Consider the following 27,734-nt stretch of genomic DNA (forward strand, 5'->3'; position numbering starts at 1 on the left):
CTCTCTCTCTCTCTCTCTCATGAAAGAAAAAGTACCAGAGTATCACTATCACATCTGATGCTGGGGATCAAACTCGGGACCTCACACACAAAAGTTCTACACTCCATCTGTTCAATGTACCACCCCTAGACTACTGTCACTTTAATTTTTAATGAAAGAGACACCTCTATTTTGTGGTTTCCACCAGACAAGGCAGCCCCTTGCTACTATTTCACATGAATTCCTTGTTAGCCAAGCACAAGTACTTCCAAACACTCCACACCATTCAGAAATGCCCAGGATCTCAAATGACTGCTCCGATGCGCCAGTATTTATAATCACATGGGTTTATATGGGTGTCATCAAGTCCACTCAGGAAAGGGCTCCAAGGGAAATGGGCTTACCCACCAAGGTGGTCTGTCTTTCCTCCCCCTCCACCCCTCTCTGTCTCTTTATTGGTATGAGACACGGGTAAAATGGACCAAGAGAGATTTTCAGCTCATGAGTCTGGGCATACATGGCCTTTCTTCCATGAACGAGCTCACGGAGGCCTCCGGCATAGACAGACTATTTACAGAACATGCCTAAGAGGATGGGCTTCTGTAAATTAGATGATTTAGCCAGGAGTAAGAAAGGATAAGGAAGCCTGAGGCAATGGGCTGGGGAGATAGTTCAGCTGGTGGAGTGCTGGACTTTGCTGCTCTATGTTCTCAGCTGGATCCTTGCTGCCCTGTGAACCAGAGAAGTGCTCTGGTCTCTCCCTCTCCCCCTCCATTTCTCTTTTTTCTCAACACTCTACCTCATCAGAAATAAAATCAATCTTAAAAACAAAGCCCAAGGTGCAGAAAGCCAGCCCTGGAGACAGAGGTGATTTCTCATCCTCCTTCCCCTTTGCCACGTGTCTGTGAGGGGCTTTCTCTAGTGAGCTTCAATACAAGCCCACCCAGCTCTCAGGAGACAGAAAAAGCCTGGTCTGGGCTGGAATCGAGGGGACAGTTGACGGTCCCTTTCCCTCCACAGACACACAGACGCAGGGTCAAATACCAGCCTCACTCAGTGGAGCCGTTTCAATCTCAGAGCATCAAAATGTGGACATGGGGAGTCACCTCGAGTGTGGGCCACAGTGAGGGGCTTGTGTGGGCTGCCCTGAGCCATGCTCAGCGATTCCCAGGAATCCTAGCGGAGCCCACAGCACCTTACCCACTTAGGCTGACCCTTTCTCCCTGTGGTTCCAAACTGGACAGCATCTACGCAGCCCATTCTGGAGGACTAAGCTGCTGGGTGGGAAGCAGAGGGGGAGGGGTCCGTAATGATCAGAGCAGACCATGCTAGTAGGCTGGGGACTCTTCATAGGGCTCATTTGCCTCTGCAACACCGAGGACTCCCCGCTGCTCACTCTCTCTCGGGGCAGAACACCACTCTCCGCTGGATGACCCTCTCCTAAATGTTGGGGAGGTGGTGGACCGTCAGCTGCAGGGTCTGCTTCCTTCCATCGGGGGTTGGGGACAGCTGGCTCCCCGGGATGAGCGGCAGCAGTTGATTCTGGCAGCGGAACAGGACAGAAACAAGTCAGTCTTGAGCCACTTCCCTCTCCCCCGGCCCCGGAGCCTGGTTTCAAGGTTGGTAAACTGAGAGGGTAAGTTGGCATGAGGAGGCCAAGAAACAGATTTTCCGTCAAAACAGGCCGAGCTTTGCAAACATGGGAGAAGCTGGTCCCAGGGAGCTGTGTGCTGGTGGTGTTCCCACAGAGACCTTGAAGCTGGGGTCACAGAGTGGAGTGATGCTGATGGAGCAAGAACTCTCTGGGGCTCTCAGCTTATATCCTGAGATGGGAAGAGGGCAAGGGGAGAGATGTGCACTCAGGTTGGGGAGCTAGAACGGAGAGGCCATCCCCCACCTCTCCCATGGCTGTCTGGCAGGCTCTCTAGAGACTGGACCTGGTGGCTCTGGGGGCTCTTTGCCGCCCAAAGCTGGGAAGCCCAGGGCTCTCAGGAGTGAGAACAGGACCGTGTGGTCTGGCGGCAGATTTCCCAGCTGTGTGCCCTTGTGTGTTTGTCCCTTGGTCCTTCCTAGGGTCTTGGGACCTCTCACCAGCCAGGCTACAGGGGATGAAAGAAAAGGGTGACATAGCAGCCCCAGCCCCCTAGAATAAGTGTGGCAGAAAGTCAGGGATCCCAAAGGCAGGATGGAACAGGGCTTCTGACCACTCTCCTAGCCCAAAGTGGGCACACCTAGTAAAGTATATTTTTTAAATATTTATTTATTTCCTTTTGTTGCCCTTGTTGTTGTAGTGTTGTAGTTATTATTGATATCGTCGTTGTTGGATAGGACAGAGAGAAATGGAGAAAGGAGGGGAAGACAGAGAGGGACAGAGAAAGACACCTGTAGACCTGCTTCACCGCTTGTGAGGCGACTCTCCTGCAGGTGGGGAGCCGGGGGCTCGAACCGGGATCCTTATGCCGGTCCTTGCGCTTCGTGCCATGTGCGCTTAACCCACTGTGCTACTGCCCGACTCCCCCAGTAAAGTATTATTGAAAGGAACTGCATGTTTTTGTTGTTGTTGTTTGTTTTGAATTATTTTATTATCTATTTATTTACTGGATAAAGACAGCTAGAAATTGAGTGGCAAAGGTAGAGGGGGAGAGAGACAGAAAGACACCTGCAGACCTGCTTTACCACTTGCAAAGCTTCCCCCTTGCAGGTGGGGACCGGGGCTCAAACCTGGGTCCCTGAGTGTTATAAGACTGCACTTAACCAGTTGTTCCACCACCTGGCTCCCAGGAACTTTATTTTTAAACACCATTCATGCTGCTTTTCAAATCCTTCAAAGCAGTCTTTGGGGAAAAAAATGACTTGAATTTTTGGGTTATCCAAGTCAACTATTGGGTGGAGATAAATAGCATAATGGTTATGCAAAGAGTCTCTCATGCCTGAGGCTCCACAGTCCCAGGTTCAATCCCCTGTACCACCATTAGTCAGAGCTGAACAGTGCTCTCATTAAAAAAAAAAAAAATTCAAATTAACTGTATTGATTTGACTAAGACTGTAACAGTCATAGGGGAAAAATGTAATAGAAAGTTGGAGACCCAGATAGTTTGGGGTACACAGGAAGGATCTTATCATTCCATCTTATTCTGGTCCATTTTCTCTCCTCACAAGTTTCTCTCTCAGCTATCAACAGGTCGAAGAGGAAGAAGGCGGCTTTCCCCTTTTATAGCAAAAGAGTAGGTTGGAGGTGGTCGATTCATCAAACACAAAACAAGGGGAGTGCCTCTCTCTGCTAAATTTGTTTTGCCTTCAGGATTATTGCTGGGGCTTGGTGCAGGTACTAGGAGTCCATCATTCCCAGCGGCCACCACCCCCCCCCCTTTGTATTTGATTAGACTGAGAGAAACTGAGGGGGGTGGGTAGAGAAGGTGAGAAAAAGATAGACACCTGCAGACCTGCTTCACTCACCGCTCATTGAACTTCCCCCCTGCAAGTGGGGAAGGGTGGGGACTCAGCCTCGGGTCCTTGCTCATGGCAATGTGTGTGCTCAGCTGGGTGCTTAACCTGGACCCCCTCTCTGCTAAGTTTAAAATTGCCATCTAGGTTTGTAGATAGGCAGTGGCTGCCCATTTAATTATCTGGGGGTGCAAGGTGAAAAGAAAACCCCAGGACACACAGACCCATTTTCCAAAGAAAGAGAAGCACATAGACATCCTTTGTCACCACAGAGGTGACTTTTGTCCCCACTGTCACCGTCTGCCCTGCAGTCTTGGGCACATTTTAGGATAGCATTTACTCCCTGGGCATTTCACCCTATTGTACCTTGAATTTGGGGAACAGACCTAGGTTTAAGACAAGCAGGTTTAAGAGCTGGCCAGGGTAGGGGCTGGGTGGTGGTGCACCTGGTTGAGCGCACATGTTAAAATGCCCAAGGACACTGGTTCCAGCCCTTGGTCTCCACCTGCAGGAGGAAAGCTTTGCAAATGGTAAAGTAGTGCTGCAGGAGTCTGTCTCTCCCTATCTCCCTCCATCCTCTTGATTTCTGGCTGTCTCTATCCAATAAATAAAGATAGTAAAGAAAAAAGAGCCAATCATTGTGGAGAGATGGGGGGTGTTGCAGCCCCTACTTAATACTGGGGTATTGTGGGGTTTCTCTGCAAAACCCATTAAACTCAGCCCTGGTGCAATCAGGTTCACTGCAGTATTTGGGGGCGCTAGATCTGGCAGGTAGAATCCCCACTCAACATAGCAGGAGGAGCTGTGCCTCTTGGCATAAGATTTTGCACTAATTTTGCAATAAAACTAATGCTCCTTGTAGTATCATGGTTATTCTCAGAGCCTTCACCAACACTGAGGAAGACAGACAAGTATGACGGTGAAAGCAAAGATGGTATCTGGGCGTCCACCTCGTCTCCCTGGAGGGGCAGAAGGGAGTAAGAAAGGAGCTGTTTCTTTTCAGCGGGAGGTACCTGTGGGCGCCTTCTGCTCCTTCCTTCACTACGGGCTTTCCTTTTCCCTTGGTCTTCACGACAGGTGTCAAAGTAGGGGCTCTCCAAGAGCTGGGCACAGGTGGGCCTCTCATCCGGGTCCATTTTCAGGCACTCCTTGGGCAGAGAAAAGCCGAGAGGATGGTGAGGCAGGCAGGGGCAGGGTGCTGGCCCTGATGGGGGCAAGAAGTGGAGAAAAAAATCTCTGAATCTGCATGGCCCAAGGAGTTGGGAGCTGCCGGCTACAGGCTCCATGTCTGTCAGTCTCTCCTGAGAAGTGAGAGACCTTTACCGTCTCTGGGAGGGGCATCACAAGCCACCTCCAGGATGCGTGTGGTATACCCCCATCTTAGAGGGTTCAGGACTCAGGCCAGCATTTCCTCAGTCATCTCTCACCTTGGGTCTTGGTCTGGAGAAGGCACTGAGTGATTTCACTCAGTGGATACACTGCCTGGAAGTAGCCCACCCCAGCACAGTCCACAGGCACACACACATGGGCATAACTGACTCTTGAGTACCTTCATGAAGTTCAGTGTCAGGGAATGAGCACCTGGGAACTTCTCTTCGAGCGTTTCCTGAAAGACAAAATAAAGAGTCTCATGGTCCACTGACACAAAGCTGTGTGCATTGCAAACATATTAGTGATAAGAGCACTTAAAAAAAAAATCCCAAAAACCAAAAGCCACCTACTCAGTCAATTCCTTTAAAAGATTTTTTCTAAATCTTGCATTTGCATCGTTTTGCAGAGTAGTATAAAGGTTTGAATGAGGAGGAGGATAAAAAGGATTCTGGTGCTCTGTTGCTGGGAATGTCAACTAGTGCAGCCCCTGTGGAAAACAGTGTGAAGAGTCCTTAAAAGATAAAAATGGGGGTGGGGGTGGGCGGTAGCACAGCAGGTTAAGTGCACGTGGCGCAAAGCGCAAGGACCCTTGTAAGGATCCCGTTTGAGCTCCTGGCACCCTACCTGCAGGGGGGTCGCTTCACAGGCGATGAAGCAGGTCTGCAGGTGTCTGTCTTTCTCTCCCCCTCTCTGTATTCCCCTCCTCTCTCCATTTCTCTCTGTCCTATCCAACACGAACGACATCAACAATAACAATAATGACCACAAGAAGGCTATAACAACAAGAGCAACAAGGGGGGAAAATGGCCTCCAGGAGCAGTGGATTCATGGTGTAGGCACTGAGACCCAGCAATAACCCCGGAGGCAAAAAAATAATAATAAAAAAGATAAAAATGGGGGCCAGGTGGTGGTGTATCTGATTGAATGCACATGTTACAATGTGCAAGGACCTGGGTTTAAGCCCCTGGTTCCCACCTGCAGGGGGAAAGCTTCACAACTTGGTGAAGCAGGGCTGCAGGTATTTCTCTGTCTCTCTCCCTTTCTATCTCCTCCTCCCTCCCAATTTCTGGCTATCTCTAGTTAATGAATAAATAAAAACAAAAAATAGAAATGCCAGGGGCCAGGTGGTGGCACACATATTACAATGCACAAAGGACCCAGGTTTGAGTCCCCAGCCCAAACCTGCAGGGGGAAATCTTTGCAAGTGGTAAAGCTGGGCTGCAGGTGTCTCTCTTTCTCTCTTCCTCTCTATCTCCCCTCCCCTGTCGATTTTTGACCATATCTATCCAATAAATAAGTCAAGAGAATAGCAAAAAATAATAAAAATGGAAATGCCTTATCACTCAGCAATCCTATTCCTCAGTATATACCCACCAGACGTGAATACATTATTTCACAAGGACATACGCACCCCTTGGTTACCACACATCCTCATAGTGACCAAGGAGTAGAAGCAGCCTAAATGCCCAAGGTTTTGTTTCTGATCACAGCCCTGCTCAGGTTTGGCTGAGGATTGAGCCTGGGACCTTTTGTATGGTGTGCACTACCACTGGTCTCTCTCTGGCTCCATTTTGCTCTTTATGGCAAACACATTCTATAAAATTTCTGTTGTGGGAGTCCGGAGTAGCGCAGTGGGTTAAGCGCTCGTGGCACAAAGCTCAAGGATCGGCCTAAGGATCCCTGTTCGAGCCCCCGGCACCCCACCTGCAGGGGAGTCGCTTCACAAGCGGTGAAGCAGGTCTGCAGGTGTCTGTCTTTCTCTCCCCCTCTCTGTTTTCCCCTCTTCTATTTCTCTCTGTCCTGTCCAACAACGATGACATCAATAACAACTACAACAATAACAAAAAAAAAACCCAAGGGCAACAAAAGGGAATAAATAAATAAATATTTTTTAAAAAATTAAAAAAATGTCTGTTGTGATTCAACTCCTAGCCTTGTGACTAGAATTAAACCTTTTATGTTTTGATTTTTTAAAGTTTTTAAAATATTTAACTAGTAGAGGATTGGAGGGAGGGAGAGAGAATGGGTACTAATGCATCCACTGCAGCTCTGTCTATGCTGCTAAGCATCGAACTCAGGACCTCAGGCTTGCAAGTTCAGTGCCTGACCCACTGCGCCACCTCCTGGGAAGCCATAGGACAGGTGCTGTTTTTATTTTATTTTATTTATTTTCCTTTTTTGTTGGCCTTGTTTTTATCATTGTTGTGGTTACTATCATTGTTGTTATTGATGTTGTTGTTGCTGGAGAGGACAGAGAGAAATGGAGAAAGAAGGGGAAGACAGAGGGGGAGAGAAAGACAGACACCTGCAGACCTGTTTCACCACTTGGGAAGAGACACCCCTGCAGGTGGGGAGCCGGGGGCTTGAAACAGGATCCTTACACTGGTCCTCGAGTTTCATGCCATGTACACTTAACCTGCTGCGCTACAGCCCGACTTCCCAAAGGACAGGTTTTAATAAACAGATATAAGATAACCAAACACGCAGCAGAGGTTTGATTTCATAGCATGAAGGTTATGCTATGGAATAAGGAACTGAAAGCCACGGGGTGTCTAGAAACGGGCTTGAAACAGGGGCGGGGGAGTCACATCTGAACCCCTTGTCCCCACATGTTCTCAGTCATGAGCTGGTTGTGCAGTGCGTCCCCAGCCCCACACCATTCTGGCCCCAATACAGTGTGGACACAGCTGTCCCTCAGGTCCTAGACCACGGAGTGTCAAAGGCCAGCTTGTCTGTATTGGCAGTGAACATCCGAGGGGAAGGGAAAGATCCCTGAGACAACAGGCAGGGAGGGCGTGGGGATGGGGACAGAGTTGATGCTAAATGCTGAACAAGCTCCTGCATGGAAAATGGATGTTGTGCAGAAACGGCCTGTGCTGATTTGAGCTTGGTTTCATAAACTGGGGGTGAAAAATAGAGGGCTAGAGAGACTGCCCTTTGGTTGTGAGCCCTGGCACCACATGGGAGTACCAAGGTACCAGGGGGAACTCTGGTGCTGTGCTGTCTCTCTTTCTCTCTCAATGAAAAGATGACCCAGAGTGGTAAAATTGTGTGTGTATAAGTTCTTGACTTAGAAAAAAAAAGATGGGGAGCTGGGTGGTGGTGCAGCGGGTTAAGTGCACATGGTGTGAAGCACAAGGACCGGCATAAGGATCCTGGTTCGAGCCCCCGGCTCCCTACCTGCAGGGGAGTCGCTTTAAAGACAGTGAAACAGGTCTGCAGGTGTCTTCCGCTCCCCCTCTCTGTCTTCCCCTCTGCTCTCCTTTTCTCTGTGTCCTATCCAATAACAATGACAGCAATAACAATAATAACCGCAACAACGATAAAATCAAGGCAACAAAAGGTGGGGGAGATGGGCAGGGGAAATAGCATGATGGTTATGCAAACAGACTTTCGTGCCTGAGGTACCAGTGGTCCTAGGTTCAATCCCCTTCACCACCACAGGTTCCCTGGTAAAAAGAAAGACTATGAGGAAAGTGTAAAGAGTTTTGACTAGCAGGATGGATGATGGCATTAATGTACGGGGCTAAAAACACTTTGCTTCACACTTAACATTAGATTCATCTTTGCACAGAGAGCACAAGTGGACTTTGCAAGCATTCTTTGAGCCTGCTTTGTACTGTTCTCACAGTTTTGTTTTGTTTTTTTTGTAATTTTCCTCTTCTGAGCCAGTGGGTCAGAAGGAAGACAGGAGTGCGAAACACACTCATACCCCCTGCACCCCCAGACCCCCTTTGAGAAAGCATCCAGACAGGTGACTCAGCCCTTCTGCTTACCATGTCCTCTGGCTCTGGGAGGCTGACACCGCGGAAGAACTGGTTACTTTTAAAGATGGACTGGTGCCTTGGGATGAGCTTTCCTGGAAAACACAAGTCACATGACTAGGGACAGGCTTCATGAGAGAGAGAGCATGTGTAAGGGTTAGCTTTGGAGGTTCAGGAGAGAGAGAAAAAAAGAGAGAAGGAGGTGGAGGAGGAGGAGGAGGAGAAAAATCTCTTAGGGTGAGGGAGCTAGCTTAGTGCTAGAGTGACACATCACATGCCCAAGACCCAGAGGCCACAGCACCACCATCTTCGAGAACTGAGCAGGATTCTGATTGATTTCTCCTGCTCCTTTTTCTTTTCCCTTCCTCTCTTTCTTTTCTTTCCTTTCTTACTCTTTCTTTCTTTTTTTCTTTCTCTCTTTCTTTCTTTCTCTTTCTATTTTATTTCTTCCCTTCTCTTGCCCTTATTGTTTATCATCGTTATTATTATTTTGTTGTTGTTATTGCTGTCTTTGTTGTTGGATAGGACAAGAGAGAAATCGAGAGAAGAGGGGAAGAGAGTGAGGGGAAGAGAAAGACAGACACCTGCAGACCTGCTTCACTGCCTGTGAAGTGAACCCCATGCAGGTGGGGAGCTGGGAGCTCAAATTGGAATCCTGATGCCAATCTGCGCTTTCTGCCATGTATGCTTAACCTGCTGTGCCACCACCTGGCTCCCTCTTTCTTTCACTCTTTCCCAACAGGCTTATCCCTGGGGTTCAGTGCTGGAACTACAAATACACTGATCTTGGAGGCCATTTTTTTTCTATTTTATTTGATAGCATCAGAAAGAAATCAAGAAAGCGGGGGGGAGAGAGGGAGAGAGAGACAGACACCTACAGCCTGCTTCCTTGCTCATGAAGCATCCCTCAACAGGGGCTCAAACCTGGATCCTTGCACATGGTAACTTGAGCTTCCCTCTTCTGTGCCATTGCCCAGCCTCCTCCCCTGCCTCTGCCCAGGGTGGTGCCCTCACCCAGAGTCCTGATGATCAGGTAGAGCTGGTCCACGTCCGACTTCCCAGGCCAGAGCGGCTGGCCAGCCAGGAGCTCAGCACACACACAGCCCGAGGCCCACACGTCCACTGCGGGGCCGTACTGTGTGTCACCCACCAGCAGTTCAGGCGCACGGTACCACCGGGTGGCCACGTAGTCTGTGTAGGTGTCTCCTGGGACTGCAAAATCATGAGAGGGTGTTGGGCTGGGTGGGGGGTGGTGGTGAAGGGGTGTGATTCCCAGGGCAGGCAATATGCATGGATGGCTATGGTCGTTCTCAGTGGCCACAACCCCCACCAGGGCTGGTGGGAGTAGGGGACTGTCACCCCAGCACTCAGCTATAGCTCCCCCAGAAGTGCTGGCCATGCTTTATTCCACCTGTCAGGCAGGTGGTTGATCTGAGCCCCCCTCCACGACATACACACACCAAAAGACACCATGAAGTCCCCAGCTCAGTTCCTGTGAGAGTGACCTTGCTGGCAAGTAGGAGACTCACAGACAGTCAAGGTCAGGTGAAATGTTAGGGTGAGCTCCTAATTCAACATGACAGGCATGTCTTAACAAAATACATTATGGGAGTCAGTGGTAGTGTAGCAGTTAAATGCATGTGGTGCGAAGCACAAGGACCAGCATAAGGATCAAGGTTCAAGCCCTGGCTCTCTACCTGCAGGGGGTTCGCTTCACAAGCGGTGAAGCAGGTCTTCAGGTGTCTCTCTCTCTCTCTCTCCCCCTCTCTGTCTTCCCCTCCTCTCTCCATTTCTCTCTGTCCTATTCAACAACAGTGACATCTACAACAACAACAATAATAACTACAACAACAATAAAAAAAAACAAGGGCAACAACAAAAGGGAAAACAAATAATAAAAAAAATTATTGGAGACTTCCAGAGGTGGGGCTACAGAGTAGTAGCAGCTGCATTTCCCTCCTCTCCTCTCCTCTCCTCTCCTCTCCTCTCCTCTCCTCTCCTCTCCTCTCCTCTCCTCTCCTCTCCTCTCCTCTCCTTTCATCTCTTCTTCTCTCCCTGGTCAACTAGGAATATCAAAGAAGACCACCTAGGACCACAACAAGACAGGACTAGAACTACTTTGGGAACCCACCAAATCATCAGTGAGTGCAAACATGTGTGGCTTGTGGACAGAGAGAAGCCTAAGGAGAGATTCCTGAGGCTAAATCCTGTATCTACTACCGAGAGGCTGGTAATAGTCTGGCAGTTTGCAGGTTGAGGCGCCACCTTCAGTCAGTTTTACCAATAAAAAGACTGCTGAAGGGAGAAGAGGACTCCCCTAAGACTCACCAAATACAACTGTGAGTCTTCATTTGCAACTTCCCCTCAGCTCAGAGGTTGGAGGCCCTACACTGACTTGGGGCAGGGGCTGGGGGAGAACTGGCTGGGAAACTCATGAGAAGATCTATAGCTTGGTGGACTAGAGGTGGGGCTGTATAGTGGAAGCCTTTCCACATAGTTCTTCCAATGAATTGGGAGGCACACTGAATAATTGCTGCAGAACTCACAGACTATAAACGGGACTTGTTTGAAAACTCAACAGGGGTAAGTAGTGCTGCCCAATTTAGCTCTGGCTACTGGCAGAGCAGCTGAATTAAGCCCAAAGTTTTGGATCCTTGGGTGTGGGTGTGTCTTTACATCACCACTATACTATCTCTCCCCCACCCTGCTTTATCTCTTCATCAGGAGTGAGTGATTAAGCTAAAAAGCATACTTATAGGTAAAAAGCCCTCAGGCTACCATAGCCTACAGGGGAGAAAAAGAACAAAAGAGGCTTTAACAGCCACTGTGTTCCAACTCAGGGATTGAGATAATATTGAAACAATTGTTAGTTTACACAACTATGAACTCTTTAAGTACATTACTTAGACACAAGTCAATCCAGGCAAGAGTGATTAGTGGATTAAAAAGTACACAACAAGGGCAACAAAAGGCAATAAATAAATAAAATTTTTTAAAAAATACTGAGAGAAGGACCTCATAACACACTATATACAATGGTTACACCAAGAAGAAACATTGGAGAAATGAACCAGGAGAAAGCCCAGATAAAAGCCCCACAAAGGTAGAGGCATATAAGAATGAGGTCAACCCACAGAATGCCAGATCAGACCTACAGGGATGCAGAGGTTACATAGGTTCCTGTGCTGACTAGGGTCTCAGATCAAATCTATGAGGTTTACAGTTAATAATACTTATATACTTTTCCCATATTTGGGAGCTACTCTCTTCCCTGACCCAGCTTTCTAGTACTTTCCTCCAACTATGACAACATCTCCCTGTACAATAACTTAGGTCACCTGCATGTTAGATGTCAAGCTCAGACAAAAACTAGTAAGGCTCCTTGGAATATATTTAAAATAGACCTACTAGCTTTTCCCAAAACAGAGACCCCAAGTCTTCATCTGCAATATTCTTGTCTTTAGTTTCATGACCTTAACTCTTTCAGCCACCAGTTTCCAGACACTATCATGATGCCAATCTGACTTCTCTGGGCAGATGGCCCCACCAAGGTGTCCTGGAGTTGCACCTTCCCAGAAACCTAACCCCCTAGGGAAAGAGAGAGACGGGTTGGGAGTATGGATTAACCTGTCAATGTCCATGTTCAGCAGGGAAGCAATTACAGAAACTAGACCTCCCACCTTCTGCAGCCCATAATGATCCTGGGTCCATACTCCCAGAGGGACAAAGAATAGGAAAGCTTTCAAAGGAGGGGATTAGATACAGAGTTCAGGTGGTGGGAATTATATGGAATTGTATGAAAATAAAGACAACAATGTGATACCACTTCACTCCTGTGAGAAAGTCAAATATCAGAAAAGATGGCAGCAACAAATGTTGTAGAGATTGTAGGGATAAAGAAGCCCTCCTGCACTGCTGGTGGGAATGTAAATTAGTCCAACCCCTGTGAAGAACAGTCTGGATAACTCTCAGAAGCCTAGAAATGGACCTACCATATGACCCTGCAATTCCTCTCCTGGGGATATACCATAAGGGACCAAACACAACCATACAAAAAGATTTCTGTATACCTATGTTTATAGCAGGACAATTTGTAATAGCCAAAACCTGGAAGCAATCCAAGTGTCCAACAACATATGAGTGGCTGAGCAACTTGTGGTATATATACACAATGGAATACTATTTGGGTATTAAAAATGGTGACTTCACCATTTTCAGCCCATATTGGATGGAGCTTGAAGAAATCATGTTAAGCCAAATAAGTCAGAAACAGAAGGATGAATATGGGATGATCTCACTCATAGGCAGAAGTTGGAAAACAAGATCAGAAAAAAAAACACTAAGCAGAACTTGGACTGGAGTTGGTGTATTGCACCAAAGTAAAAGACTCTGGGGTGGGTAAGGGGGAGGGTTCAGGTTCTGGAACGTGATGGCAGAGGACCTAGTGGGGATTGTATTGTTGTGTGGAAAAACTGGAAATGTTATGCATGTATAGACTATCGTATTTACTGCTGACTGTAAAATATTAATCCCCCAATAAAAAATTGAAAAAATTTTTGGTGGTTGGTTGGTGGTACACCTGGTTGAGCACACATGTTACCATGTGCAAGGACCTGGGTTCAAGCACCCATTCCCCACCTGCAGGGTGGAAGCTTTAACAGCAGGGAAGCAAGTCTACAGGTGGGTCTCTGGCTCTCTCCCTCTCTGCCTCCTACTCCCTTCTCAATTTCTCTCTGTCCTATAAAAGAAAATAGAAAAAAAAAACTGGAAAAAATTGCCTCTATGAGCAGTAGATTTATAGTGGTAGTGAGCTCCAGCAGTTGGCAAAAAAAAAAAAACATTATTTCCACCCCACCCCGCAACAATTTACTTATTTATTTATATATTTACTTACAGAGAAATGAACCCCTTTTGCATATATGATACCACTTAGCATCCTCCCTGATTTAATTTTTCATTTTTTTAGAGTGAGAGCTACCACAGCACTCCTCCACCATCCATGGAGCTCCCCGGTGTCATCCATGGTGCTCCCATGTGGTTCCAGGGCTCAAACACAGGAAGGCTTTTGCTCTCTACATATGCCCTTTGCATAAAAAGTTTTTCCATTTAAAAATACTTATGTTGGAAGTTGGGTGGTAGCACAGTGGGTTAAGCACACATGGCACGAAGCGAAGAGGACCAGTGTAAGCATATCAGTTCGAGCCCCCAATACTCCACCAGGGTGGGGGGCGGGGTGTCACTTCACAAGCCATGAAGCAGGTCTGCAGGTATCTATCTTTCTCTCCCTCTCTCTGTCTTCCCCTCCTCTCTCCATTTCTCTCTGTCCTATCTAGCAATGAATATCAGTAACAACAACAATAATAACTACAACAACAATAAAAAAGCAACAAGGACAACAAAAGGGAAAATAAAAAAAATATTTATGTTGTTGGTTACACGTGAAAGAGAGTTTTCCATAGGGCATGGAGAAGCAGAACTGCACCCCAGCACATCTGGTGATGGGATGGAAGTGGGAGCCTGCTCAGATGTGCGAAAGCTTTCCATTTTGATGCTGTCTGATTTACCCTATTTTCTTGCTTTCTCCTGCCCAACTTGTTGCTGGCAGTTTTAGTGTCACAGTTGAAAACTCACTGTGAAGTGAAATGCCCTTGGGTGTGTGCCCCTGAGACTCCCTCCCTCTCCCTGGGCACAGCATGTCAAGGTGACCTCACCACCACCCCCGTAGGTTCTACCTGAGTGGGTGGAGCTGATGTGCAAACTAATGGAGGGGACACAGTCTGTGCCAACAGTGTGACATGCACACGTGACATCAAAGTAACATAACAATCACGACAGCAATGCCACACTTAACACAGATTCTATAGCTAAAGTAAGGACAGAAACACTCCCATTCCACAGGCAGCTGACATGGGTGAGTTATTTAAAAAGAAGGCTGCGACTAGGGGTCAGGTGTCAGTGTACTGCGCAGATAGCACATGTTATCACGCACAAGGACCCAGGTTCAAGCCACTAGTCCCTACCTGCTGCAGGGGAGGCTTCATGGGTAGTGAAGCAGTGCTACAGGTGTCTATCTCTTCCCCTTTCTATGTATCAATTGCTGTTTCTATTTAAAAAAATAAAATAAAAGATGTCACTTACTTAGGATCCGTGCAAACCCAAAGTCACAGATCTTGATGACACCTTGCTTGGTGATGAGGATATTTTCTGGTTTTACATCTCTGTGGACACACTGCAAGGTAAGAAGTGCGAAGCTCTCTGAGTCACCCAGAGGACACAGCATGACAAACAGCAACTGTTAGTGGCAGTGGCAGGTAAACCCAGTCTATGACACAGATGCCAGTGAGGTTTTACTACAGAGCTTAAATTGGCAATTAAAAATTTTTTTAATATGTATTTATTTATCTTCACTTTTGTTGCCTTTGCTGTTTATCATTGTTGTTGTTATTGCTGTCATCATTGTTGGATAAGATGGAGATAAATGGAGAGAGGAGGGGAAGACAGAGAGAGGGAGAGAAAGGTAGATACCTACAGACCTGCTTCACCACCTGTGAAGCGACTCCCCTGCAGGTGGGGAGCCGGGGGCTCAAACCGGGATCCTTATGCTGGTCCTTGTGCTTTGCACCATTTGCTGCGCTACCGCCCAACTCCCTAAATTGGCAATTTTTCACTATATTAGTGAAGAAATTTAGTACAGCAATTATTGGCTAGGAGAGCTGTCTTTTTAAAGATCTACTTATCAGCACAAGACAGAGTGGGGGGTGTGTGGGGGGAATGAGAAGAGAGGAGAAGGGAGAAAAGGAAAGGAGTGACAAAGAGAGAGAATATGATTGAGCACACACCATAGCATAACTTTGGCATATTCAGTGCTGGGGACTGAACTCAGAAACTCACATATGGAAGTCTGGTGCCTCACTTGCTGTGTGACTCCCCTAGCTTTAGATATTTATTTATTTATTTATTTATTTATTATTTTTGATGCTATTATACAAATGTTGCTTCCACTTTTACTGGCCTGACTGAATCTGTACAAGGCAAAACCCTAGATGAAATGATACTCAGTAGGGTTCATAAGAACAATTTCCTCTGGGGCCGGGTCGTGGCACACTTGGTTGAGTGCACAAGGACCCAGGTTCAAGTCCCTGGTCCCTACCTGCAGGGGGAAAGCTTTGTTGAGTGGTGAAGCAGTGCTGCAGGTATCTGTCTCTCTCCCTCTCTATACCCCCATTTCCTCTCAATTTCTGTCTATCTCTACCTGATAAAGATAATAAAAGAATAACAGTCTCCTCCATTTTCCCCATCCCACTCCCCCCACTCACACCCAGGAATCACAGTTAAGGTTGAATAAAGTTTCTCAGATTTGAGTAGCTGAACAACCATTTGAACAGTAACAGGACCCCACGAGTCACTGATATACTGACTGAATTACAAACTTAAAGATAGGGATGGATCCAGTGCTGGAGTTGGTCACATGCTATGGACAACTTGGAAAGTCATTCTAACCTGGTGTAAAGGACCCCTAGTAATCTGGAGGGAAAAAAGAAAAGCTTCCCACTTGGAAGGGATCAGGAGTCTGGATCTCGTGGGAATGTGCAGAGCGCCTGCCTCCATTCCTCCCTGGACAGTTTTTACTGTGGCTCTCCTTGCTAACCCCTCTCCAAACAGCACCCTGAGCTCTCCGGGAGAGTCCTGCCCAGGACCCACAGCCCACCTGGAGACATAATTCACTCACGTTGTGTTTGTGGCAGAAGTCCAGTGCCTGGAGTGCCTGCCATAGCACGCTTCTGGTCACTCTGTCAGCCACTCTGGGGACAGAAAAGGAGACAACATGAAAACTGCCAGCAGGGGCTCAGTGTGGACTGTATTCCAGCATCTTCCCATCGCCGTGTCTTTACTTGTTTTTCTGTAGTTTTTTTCCCCCCAAACCCATTTTGTTGGCTTTACCATTCAATGGGGACACTAAAGAATTTCTGAGGTGTGGGAGGTGTGGGAGGGGAGGGTTACAGTGCCACCCCTCCATGTGTGAGCCTCACACAGCCACCACCATGGTCCCCTACATTGCTGTGCTCACTTTCTTGCTGGGATATTGTGCAGATGCAGTCACATCTGCCATGTTGTCCCCTCAGGCTATTGCTAGTTTCCATGAGAGCTGGGACATTCTTGGAGCGCCTGCCCTCAGGGCACTGTCTATTCCCCACAATAGTCGCAGTGCTTTGGTTACTCCTCCCCCTTCCCATTCTCATGAGAGTTATTATCCTACCCTGGAGTGCTATGGTTACCCCTCCCCCTTCCCATTCTCGTGAGAGCTACTCCCATAAAAGCCCTTCTTCTTCCATACCTCTCTCTCTTGCCGGCCTTTCACTTCGGTGGTTAGATGCAGGGAAGGTTGCTGCATGAGGCGGCCATTTTTGCTACCTCCACGTGGCCCAAGCTGCTTCTCTCTCACCCAACTCTGAGGTGCCAGTGCAAATAAAAATTTGTGTTCCCTCTTCGCTCCAGATCTCCTCTCTCTCTTCTCCACGGCGCAGCTCAACACCTGGTGCCCAACGTGTCCCACACTCATGTTCTGCTGGGTGGCCCGGCCTGAGGTCCAGAAAAGCCACCCAGACACAGGTAAGTGGCAGCTGCCTGACTCTGCAGCCCTGCGTTTCCCCCCACCATGGGATTTTTTTCTGCTTTACAAGGAGGCGTCCCAGACATTCTATTCTTTTCTCATGGGACAAGCTCTCGATCTCAGAGACGCTTTAATTGGAGCTGCACCATGGGTTCTCTTGGCTATGTTTGCAACTCTCAGGATATGTATAAGGCATCCTGCCAAAAGGTTAAGAGACCTTGAGGCTGAGATACAAGAGTTAAAGGATAAGTTCTCAGTGCTTAAACACCCTAAGCCTTCTGCAGTCTGCCCCGAGAGTTCTGCTTCCGCAGACATGTTCAGTTTCTCCTGCAGCCACTACAGTGACTTCCACTTCCGTGACTCCTCCCCCTGCTGATACCTTGTAATTAAGAGACCTTGAGGCTGAGACACAAGAGTTAAATGATATGTTCTCGGCGCTTAAACACCCTAAGCCTTCTGCAGTCTGCCCTGAGAGTTCTGCTTTCGCAGACACGTATTCGGTTTCTCCTACAGCCACTACAGTGGCTTCCACTTCTGTGACTCCTCTCCCCGCTGATACCTCATCACTAAGAGACCTTGAGGCTGAGATACAAAAGTTAAAAGAGATGTTCTCAGCGATTAACCACCCTAATTCCTCTACAGTTTGCCCCAAGAGTTCTCTTCCAGCAGCTCCGACAGCCACCACCCCATCAGCTTCCATTTCCGTGACTCCTTCCCCCACGTCATCAAACCAAGTCCACACCTTCCAGGTAAGTGTGGCCCCCAATAGACAAAACCCTCAGGTGTGGGAGTATGTGGCATACATACTCCTTTAAAGAATTGAGAGAACTTAGACAGGCAGTGAAGGAGGACGGAACCCATGCCCCATGGACCAAGTCCATTTTATGAGGCTTTTTCCAGCACCTTAATAACCCCCAAGATTGGAGGGATTTAGCTCATGCTGCGCTACCAGACCCCCTCTACCTGCAATGGGAGGCATGCTTTCATGATGAATGCTCAAAACAATCCCAGAAAAATAGTCACAAACAGCTAGAATGGAATTTTAATGCATTGTTTGGAGCGGGAGAGTTTGAAACTGGAATTCAGCAGGCAGAAGCCAAGTTTCCAACCGGTTATTTTGAACAGGTACACATCTGCGCAACACAAGCATGGGAGAGGTTAACTCCATCCACAGGAGAGGCCTCAGTCCCCATTAACTCCCTTCACCAAAAAACTGATGAATCCTTAGCTGACTTCATTTCCAAGGTGCGGTCAACCTTAGAGAGAAAGATTTATAATCCTGAAGTCCATCCTCTCCTCCTGCATTCTATTGTCTGGGATGGCATGATTCCAGAATTCCATCAGGCATGCCTCAGTCTTAAACACCAACACCCAGATAATTGGATTTTAGCAACACAGGAACTTATGGGCACCCATTATGACACAGGCTTATGCAGTTACCCCACATAATCAAAATGGGGCCTGCTTTCAGTGCGGTCGCCAAGGGCATTGGCGTAAACAATGTCCAGATAAGCTGCGACCATGCCTCCAGTCAGGGCAACCACACCTCCAGTTAGGGCAACCCCACCTCCAGTCAGGGCAACCCCGCCTTCAGTCAGGGAGCCAGAGGCCATGAACACCTTGTCCTAAATGTCAGAAAGGTTTTCATTGGAAGAGAGATTGTTGGTCCAAGTTTCATAAAGATGGCACGCCCCTGAATGGTACATATTCAGGGCCTGAGATTTTGTGGACCACTCCTGTTTTAGAACAAGGTCACCCTACTATGACAGTAAGGATTGCCAATACTCCTTTTAAATGTTTGATTGACACGGGGGCAGAAAAGACGATTTTAAGGCAAGCAGAGATTCCCCAAAATTGGGAACTCCTCCCAGGACCCCGTTTACACGGAGTTGGAGGGTTGACCCAAGCCTTTCTCACACGAGATTCGCTCATGTGGGAAGACTCTGAAGGGACTACCGGACACTTCCACCCTTTGGTAGCTGATATTAGCACTAACCTACCGGGCAGGGATCTTCTGGAATGTCTTTAGGATATCCACAGATGCCTCTGCAGAGCGCAACACCCACTCCTGCAAGACTAAATCTAATCAGCACCCCCAATACTAACTGCCACTGTTCGTAACCAAACTCCTTTCTTAGACTGGCTTTCTAATGAGCCTGTCTGGGTGGAACAGTGGCCTTTGCCTAGGGATAAGCTAGAAATTTTAAAAGAGCTCGTCTGAGAGAAGTTGTCCTTGGGACACATTCATCATTCCAGAAGCCCATGGAATACTCCTGTCTTTGTGATTAAAAAGCGCTCAGGAAAATGGCGCCTCCTCCAAGATCTCCGTGCAGTAAATAAAACCATGCAGGTATGGGGCTCCCCCCAAAGGGGTTTGCCTCTTGCTTCTGCAATTTCCATGGGAATTCCAATCATAGCCATTGATATACAAGATTGTTTTTTTTCTTCCCTTGCATCTGCAAGATTGTAAATGTTTTGCCTTCTCTGTTCCTTCTATTAATAACGCTAGCCCTGCTGATAGATTTTAATGGGTGGTGCTGCCCCAGGGCATGGCCAATAGACATACAATTTGTCAAGAGGCTGTTAAATCTACCCTTTTCCCATATATTCATAAGGGCCTTAATGTTTTTCACTACATGGAATGAGTCTTAATATGGGGAGAATTAGATACAGATCTCTGTGCCCTACGTGATTTTCTCATTCCTGCCTTAAAGAAAAGTGGCCTTAATGTAGCTCCTGAGAAGATACAGCTAATTTCTCCAACATCTTTCTTAGGTTCAGAGATTTCTCTAACAAAAATTCATCCCTTAAAACGTAGTGTTACTTTTCCTTCTAACTTCACTCTTGCTTCTTTACAAAGTTTTCTTGGAGATTTAAATTGGCTTAGGCAGTATCTTTATCTGCCTACTAGCTGCCTCCAACAACTGTTTGACCTGTTAAAAGGAAACAAACAGCCCTCCTCAAAATGCAGGTTAACTACCGAGGCCTCCTTGGCACTGGAAAGGGTTAACCAGGCTCTCTAGGACATGCATCTTGTTCGATTCTCCCCCTCCTTTTTGGTAAACCTTCTAATCTTTAACTCCACCCCCACAGTAGTGGGGGCATTGTGGCAAGACCATGGGGTTCTCGAGTGGCTTCACTCACCAGTAGGTGGAGCTCCAAGACTCCCCACTGAGATAGATGCATTAGCATTCATGGTTCACCAAGGAAGAAATAGGTCTGTGCAGGTCTTAGGGAAAGAACTGGATTTAATTATTCTTCCCTTTTCTCTCACAGATACAGAGTGGCTCATACACCATCATTCCCATTTTGCTATAAGCTTCGTGGGGTTTCCAGGACAAATAGATAACCATTTTCCTTCTAATAAATTGATAGCTTCTTTACCTCTTTTGCCTCTACTAGTACCTAAACTTTTATCTAGAGATCCCATCCTCTCTGTTCCTACAGTCTTCACTGATGGTGGAATAAAGGGAGCTGCTGCTCTTATATATTATCCAGACAAACAATCCCCTAAACCTCTCTTTACTGAGCTTCCTGATAATTCCCCTCAGTACAAAGAACTTTATGCTGTTTTCCTTGCATTAAAAGCTGTACCAGAATCCTTCAATCTTTTTTCTGACATTGTGTATACTGTTAACTTACTTCCATGGCTTGCTCGTTCTTATGTGAAAATTGATGACAACCCACTTTCCCCTCTCTTGATTCAAATCGCCTCTACACTCTGTTCTTGAACCCAACCACTGTATATTCAACACCTTCGTTCCCACAGCCCTCTTCCTGGTTCCCTGTCCGAAGGGAATGCTGCAGCTGACCGACTTGACTCCACAGGAACTCTCCTAGTCTCTGTCTCTGATCCTGCTGACTTTCATTCCCTAACCCATGTTAATCTTAAAGGCCTTCGAGCTCGATTTCCTGATGTTACTTTACCACAGTTGAAACATATCCTTGCTACATGTTCTTCCTGTGCAAGTCTCATAAAAACACCTGCTATTCAAATTCTTGGGGTTAACCCCCGAGGCTTAAAAACCAATGCTCTTTGGCAAATCAATGTCACCCACATACCAAACTTTGGCAAGCAAAAATATGTGTTTGTCTCAATTGATACCTTTTCTAAATTTATGTGGGTGACAGCTCAGATGAGAGAAAGCTCTAAAAAGCTTATAAGCCATATGCTCTCCTGTTTTGTTGTAATGGGCTTACCTCTTCAACTAAAAACTAACAATGGGAATATGTTTACCAGCAAACAATTTAAAGATTTTTGTTCCATCTGGAACATTACTCATACCACAGGCATTCCCTATAATCCACAGGGACAAGGCATTGTCGAGAGAGCCCATCAAACCCTTAAGGCTCAATTAAATAAAGATAAAGGAGGAATGTACCTCCCCTAATATCCAGCTAGCAAAAGTCTTAACTACATTAAATCTCTTTAATATTTACAATAACTCGGACCTACCTCCTATTATTCTAAACTGGCAAACACCATCTACCCTCCCAGCTATTAAGGTCAAATGGAAAGACCCACTCGATAAAATCTGGAAAGGGCCTGACCCCCTATTAACCATGGGGAGGGGTTTCGCATGCGTTTTCCCACAGAATTACTCTAAACCTGTCTGGGTTCCTGCCCGCCATGTCCGACAATACCCGCATGATGGCACTGCTATCCCTGAAGAACAAGAAATACTACAAGAGGACTAGATGCAGGATACATCCCAGGACCCATAATAAGACATGGCAGAATCTGGAAAATCTGGTTCACAGAGCCCTCTCTCCTATCCCTTCTCTGGATGTCTTATGACTGGCCAGTTGTGATTTGTGAGTGAATGTATTGAATGACCAAAAGTTTTTGTATGACCCATCTGCTCAGAGTACTCTAAAGGTAATTGACTTTATATAAAAATGCTGGACGCAGCCAAAGTTTCTGGAGACATCCAGAAACATTCGAAAAAAATTTTTTTTCTCTCTTTTGATTTTTATATATGTCTTGGTATATATGTAAAGTGCTTAGTCTTAAACTGTGTGAGTAAAGACAGATATAAATTTGTTTTTAAAATGATATGTTTTTATAACAAAAGTTTTTCTCCTCCTGTGTGTTATAACTAAATGTTTATAGGTATGTTTCAAGTTTGGTAAACATTAACTTAACAGTTAAAAGTGTAACCTTGAAGCTATATTACTACCAGGCAAGGTAAAGTTAATTTGCTAAAAGTAACTAACCATTTAAGGTAAAGTCTAAATATTTAACATGACAATACATCCCCAAAACTAAAATGCAAATTCTCTATACAGGGTGCTTTTGGAGGGCCCCCAAACGTGCCCTGTAAACTATCTTGTGGAAATTAATCCACAACATATCTGGCATCAATCTGGCACTGTAAATGTTAAAACCATTGTCACTAACATGCATTAGCTCTCTAAGTAATCTGAGTCTGTTTATAGGCCAAAGTAAAAATAGTTAAAAATAAAAATATATATATTTTAACTAAAACTGGTCTGAAGATCCTGCTGTAGAGACTGCTACGAGAGGTAACATTAGATGACCTTTAAACAAAATCATAAAGATATTTAAACCAATTATAATCATCGAGGTATCAATTGTAGTAAACCTCTAACTTGTTACAAGTTTTATTTTTTTTCACAAGTAAGTGATTACATCTATCAAGCCTTCATATGAAAAATCATCTGTTCATTTGGTAAGGTATTAAACTATGAAAAGTTCCTCCATATACAACTTATGTGAATTAACAACATTCACACATTCTTCTACACTTAACTGATGTATCTCGTCTTGTCACTATAGGCCTGCCTTTGTCAGCCAACAATTTAAAGATATTTCCCTTTATAACATCACCCATGCCACAGACATCTCTTACTATCCCCAAAGACAAATGGCTGTTGAGAAGGCCTGCCATATGCCTAGGCTCACTTAAGTAAAAATAAAAATAATAATAATAATAATAATAATAAATAAATAGGAAAGATACATCCCCCAATACTCAGTTGGCTAAGGCACCAAACCTCTTTTTATATAAAAAAATTCAAATCAGGAAAACATTGGTAAAACACTTTCCCACCTACACCTCAAGGACATCTTTGATGAATCAAACCCAATTGCAAGGAAGACTAAAGCAGAAACAAACCAATGGGACTACATCAAATTGAAAAGCTTCTGCACATCCAAAGAAACTATTAAACAAACAGAGAGACCCCTCACAGAATGGGAGAAGATCTTCACATGCCAGACATCAGACAAGAAACTAATCACCAAAATATATAAAGAGCTCAGCAAACTTAGCCGCAAAAAAGCAAATGACTCCATCCAAAAATGGGCAGAGGAAATGAACAAAACATTCACCACAGAGGAGATGCAAAAGGCTAACAAACATATGAAAAACTGCTCTAGGTCACTGACTGTCAGAGAAATGCAAATTAAGACAACACTAAGATACCACCTCACTCCTGTAAGAATGGCATACATCAAAAAGGACAGCAGCAACAAATGCTGGAGAGGATGTGGGGACAGAGGAACCCTTTTACATTGCTGGTGGGAATGTAAATTGGTACAGCCTCTGTGGAGAGCAGTCTGGAAAACTCTCAGAAGGCTAGACATGGACCTTCCATATGACCCAGTAATTCCTCTCCTGGGGTTATACACCAAGGACTCCATAACACCCAACCAAAAAGAGGTGTGTACTCCTATGTTCATAGCAGCACAATTCATAATAGCTAAAACCTGGAAGCAACCCAGGTGCCCAACAACAGATGAGTGGCTGAGAAAGCTGTGGTGTATATATACACAATGGAATACTATGCAGCTATCAAGAAAAATGAACCCACCTTCTCTGACCCATCTTGGACAGAGCTAGAAGGAATTATGTTAAGTGAACTAAGTCAGAAAGATAAAGATGAGTATGGGATGATCCCACTCATCAACAGAAGCTGACTAAGAAGATCTGAAAGGGAAACTAAAAGCAGGACCTGATCAAATTGTAAGTAGGGCACCAAAGTAAAAACCCAGTGGTGAAGGGTAGACATGTAGCTTCCTGGGCCAGTGGGGGGTGGGAGTGGGCGGGAGGGATGGGTCACAGTCCTTTGGTGGTGGGAATGGTGTTTATGTACACTCCTAGCAAAATGTAGACATATAAATCAGTAGTTAATTAATATGAGAGGGGGAAATCAATTGTATGTCTCAAAGTTTCTCAAAAGACAAACTGAATCTTTTTAATATATAGGCTATGTATTTGATATGCAGACTCTCTCAAAAGCCTAGACCAAGTAGATTAGAAGCATCCAATAGCACAGCTATATACAAGATACTGGATACTGTACAGCAAACCATAACAAAGGGACTTTTCAAAGTTAACCCAATTAACAAATAATGTGATGATAATATTAACTATCGATTGTCTTTTTGAACCCTAAGACAGCAGGAACCTCACATCTTCACTATAGAGCCCCTACTTCCCCCAGTCCTGGAACCCTTGGATAGGGCCCACTTTCCCGTATGCATCTCCCAATCCAAACCAAATAATATTGCATCCGCCAATCACAACCTAACCAAAGCAACGATTGCCACCTCAACATGCTTCACCTCAGGCTGTATCCAGAGACTTCACGTGTGGAATGACAACCCTTCAGCTTCATTACTCGGGTGAGACCTTTCCTTTTATAGTACACTCTAATTTCATCTCAGGTAGTTCACTTTCTAACAAAGTCCCATAACCTAGATATACACCAGTTTCTGTGAGAGAGAGCTTATGTGCACACGTATCCATAAACTACTGCAAAATATATACCTGAAAGCAGAAGTACACTAGAGTTTGCAGTGAGTACCTCCCTAACACTTCCTCTCCACTATTCCAAGCTTGAGATCCATGATTGCTCAACAAATTGTTTGGCTTCATATGTTAACTCTCTTTTCAATCACCAGGTTCCAGATGCCACCAGGATGCTGGCTAGGCTTCCCTGGATTGAAGACCCCACCAATGTGTCCTGGAGCTCAGCTTCCCCAGAGACACATCTTACTAGGGAAAGAGAGAGGCAGACTGGGAGTATGGACCGACCAGTCAACGCCCATGTTCAGCGGGGAAGCAATTACAGAGCCAGACCTTCTACCTTCTGCAACCCTCAACGACCCTGGGTCCATGCTCCCAGAGGGCTAGAGAATGGGAAAGCTATCATGGGAGGGGGTGGGTTATGGGGATTGGGTGGTGGGAATTGTGTGGAGTTGTACCCCTCCTACCTTATGTTTTTGTTCATTAATCCTTTCTTAAATAAAAAATTAAAAAAAAAATCAAATCAGATGCCCTGCTAACCACGAAAAGCAGATTGTTTGTGTTTCTTTCACAGGAATCCCGGGAAAAACCATCTGGACCCCTGTACACCCTGATGTCACCTACTAGACGGCACGACTACAGTGGCACACTCCCCAAAACCCTAGATGTCACCTGAGGCGATCTGAAGAACCTGATTCACAGACCCAAGGACAGAACTTTTTTACTGCCTGTCTGCCTTTCCTGCTTCTGCTTTGCTTGTCATGTTTTGGCAGTTCCAGCTCACTCTCTACAAAAAAGCGGAATTCCAGCGGCTGATCTTCCTCATGCAGCATTTCATCCCCTGCCATTTCTCCCCCTAGTCGCCTACTTTGGACTGAGACTTCTATCAGACTTGATGGTATATCCTTTGGACACTAGACAATTTTACAGCAGCTTCCTTCCCTTCACGCTGCTGGTTTTTCATAGACTGACCCTGAGTAGTTCATAGACTTTATAGACTGCTGCCTTGAGGACTATACAATGCCAAATAGCCCCTCTGCTTGGTGGGCCATGCCCTCCTGCCTACAGGTCCTGCCCTTTGAGGCAGGAAACACCCCCTCATTACGAACCCTTGCCCCCCTAGAGACAGGGAACGTTCCATTGCGCACCAATCCTTCCCTTGACATCACACTGGCTTTTACTACTCCCCTACTTGTCCCTTCCTGTTTTGTTATATCATTCAGGTTTATGCCCAAAAGATTTCTGCTCACCCCTACACCACTATTCCTCGGTCACAGATGGAGTCTTTTACAGACATTGACCCATCTTAATGCGATGACTAGATAGAAAGATAGGGAAAGATGTAGAAAAATTGTGAGGAGATGGTGGAGCCTGGCAGAGCTTAACCTATGAGATGAGTCCCTCCAGGTCTGCAGGTGTCTATCTTTCTCTCCCCCCCTTCTCTGTCTGCCTCTCCTCTCTCCATTTCTCTCTGTCCTACCCAACAACAACAGTAATAACAACAATGGTAAGCAACAAGGGCAACAAAAGGGAAAAAATAGCCTCCAGGAGCAGTGGATTCGTAATGCAGGCACCAAGTCCCAGCGATAACCCTGGAGACAAATAAATAAAATAAAATAAAATAAACCTTTGTTAAATTTATGGGTGGGGGTCAGGGGACCATTCTTGTACAAGCATCACTGGGGATGGAGCCAGGAGCCTCAAGGGTGCAAGTTCTGCGCTCCATCCCCTGAGGTGTCTCTCTGGCTGCCTTGTGATCCTGTGGGTATGGAACTCAGGTGACCTGAGAGCTGGCTTCACAGCACAGGAGGCCACTGTGAAGACCGTGTGAGGGCAAGCAGAGCCCTGGGCATGGAGGCTGGGCACTCCCTGTCACTCTGAGTGGACATTGCTGGCCCTTCTCCCACAGGGAAGCGAGGACAGAGCAATGAAAGCTAACTGCTGGTGGTGTCCCCACAGCTGCCAGGCTGTCCTGTCCTCTGCTGAGTGCCTCCTGGTCATGCCCTCCAGGGAGGCTGGCCCAGCAATGGTCACCACATGGCTGCAAGTCACTGTCCCGTCCCCCACCCCAGGCTGAAACCTGGTTTTGCCAGTGTAACATCCACTTATCTCAGGTGACAAGGCAAGGACACCCCATTCTGGCATTCGTCTGTGTTTCATCAATTCTTGGTAAACTCACTTGCCACCTGGATCTTGATTTGATTTTTTTTCCCTGTGTATCCCCCACTCCCCTGCCCACCCCAGTTTAGGCCTTCACTACTTTCCAGCTGGTCTGTTTGCATTTCTAAAAATATATTTTCAGGGTCCAGAAGATATCTCACTAGGTAGAGTGCAAACCTTACTGTGCTTCGGGCCCTGGCATCACAGGGAAAAGCTATTAGCAACACCGGACAGCTCCCTGGATGGTGGAGTGAGTGGCCCAGTGGTGTCTTTTCCTTTCTGCCTGCTCTAGCCTCTTCCTCTTTCTTTCTTTCTTTCTCTCTCTCTCTCTCTCTCTCTCTAAATTAAAAAGAAAAGTTTAACGGGCCAGAGGAGAGCACTCAGTGGGGGCATAAATGCATGAGGCTGAATGTATGGCATTCTTCTGTTATACATGAAAAGCAAACAGGAAGTCAGGTGGCAGCGCAGCGGGTTAAGTGCAGGTGGCGCTAAGCACAAGGACAGACTAAGGATCCGGGTTCGAGCCCCCAGCTCCCCACCTGCAGGGGAGTTGCTTCACAGGCAGTGAAGCAGGTCTGCAGGTGTCTTTCTCTCCCCTTCTCTGTCTTACCTTCCTCTCTCCATTTCTCT

The 27,734-nt window shown here is 46.3% G+C and overlaps 1 protein-coding gene across 3 annotated transcripts in view; it reads right to left on the bottom strand.

Moving 5' to 3' along the window:
• Positions 1-310: 310 nt before the first annotated feature.
• The window catches only part of CDKL4 (cyclin dependent kinase like 4), a 39,065-nt gene continuing 11,641 nt past the window's right edge, over positions 311-27,734 (bottom strand). Inside the window, exons 4-10 of one of the 3 annotated variants that reach the window (XM_007520985.3) lie at positions 16,288-16,360; positions 14,697-14,787; positions 9,573-9,770; positions 8,571-8,653; positions 4,973-5,029; positions 4,437-4,571; positions 311-1,521 (exon numbers count right to left, since the gene is read on the bottom strand). In XM_007520985.3, the coding sequence (XP_007521047.1) occupies positions 1,420-1,521; positions 4,437-4,571; positions 4,973-5,029; positions 8,571-8,653; positions 9,573-9,770; positions 14,697-14,787; positions 16,288-16,360 (739 nt within the window). In that variant the 3' untranslated portion in view covers positions 311-1,419. Of the gene's footprint in view, positions 1,522-4,436; positions 4,628-4,972; positions 5,030-8,570; positions 8,654-9,572; positions 9,771-14,696; positions 14,788-16,287; positions 16,361-27,734 lie in introns of all 3 variants that reach the window. The other 2 variants (XR_009548901.1, XM_060186919.1) reach the window with 2 other exon arrangements.

This window comes from Erinaceus europaeus, chromosome 3, assembly GCF_950295315.1.
Source record: "Erinaceus europaeus chromosome 3, mEriEur2.1, whole genome shotgun sequence".
Lineage (NCBI taxonomy): Eukaryota > Metazoa > Chordata > Mammalia > Eulipotyphla > Erinaceidae > Erinaceus > Erinaceus europaeus.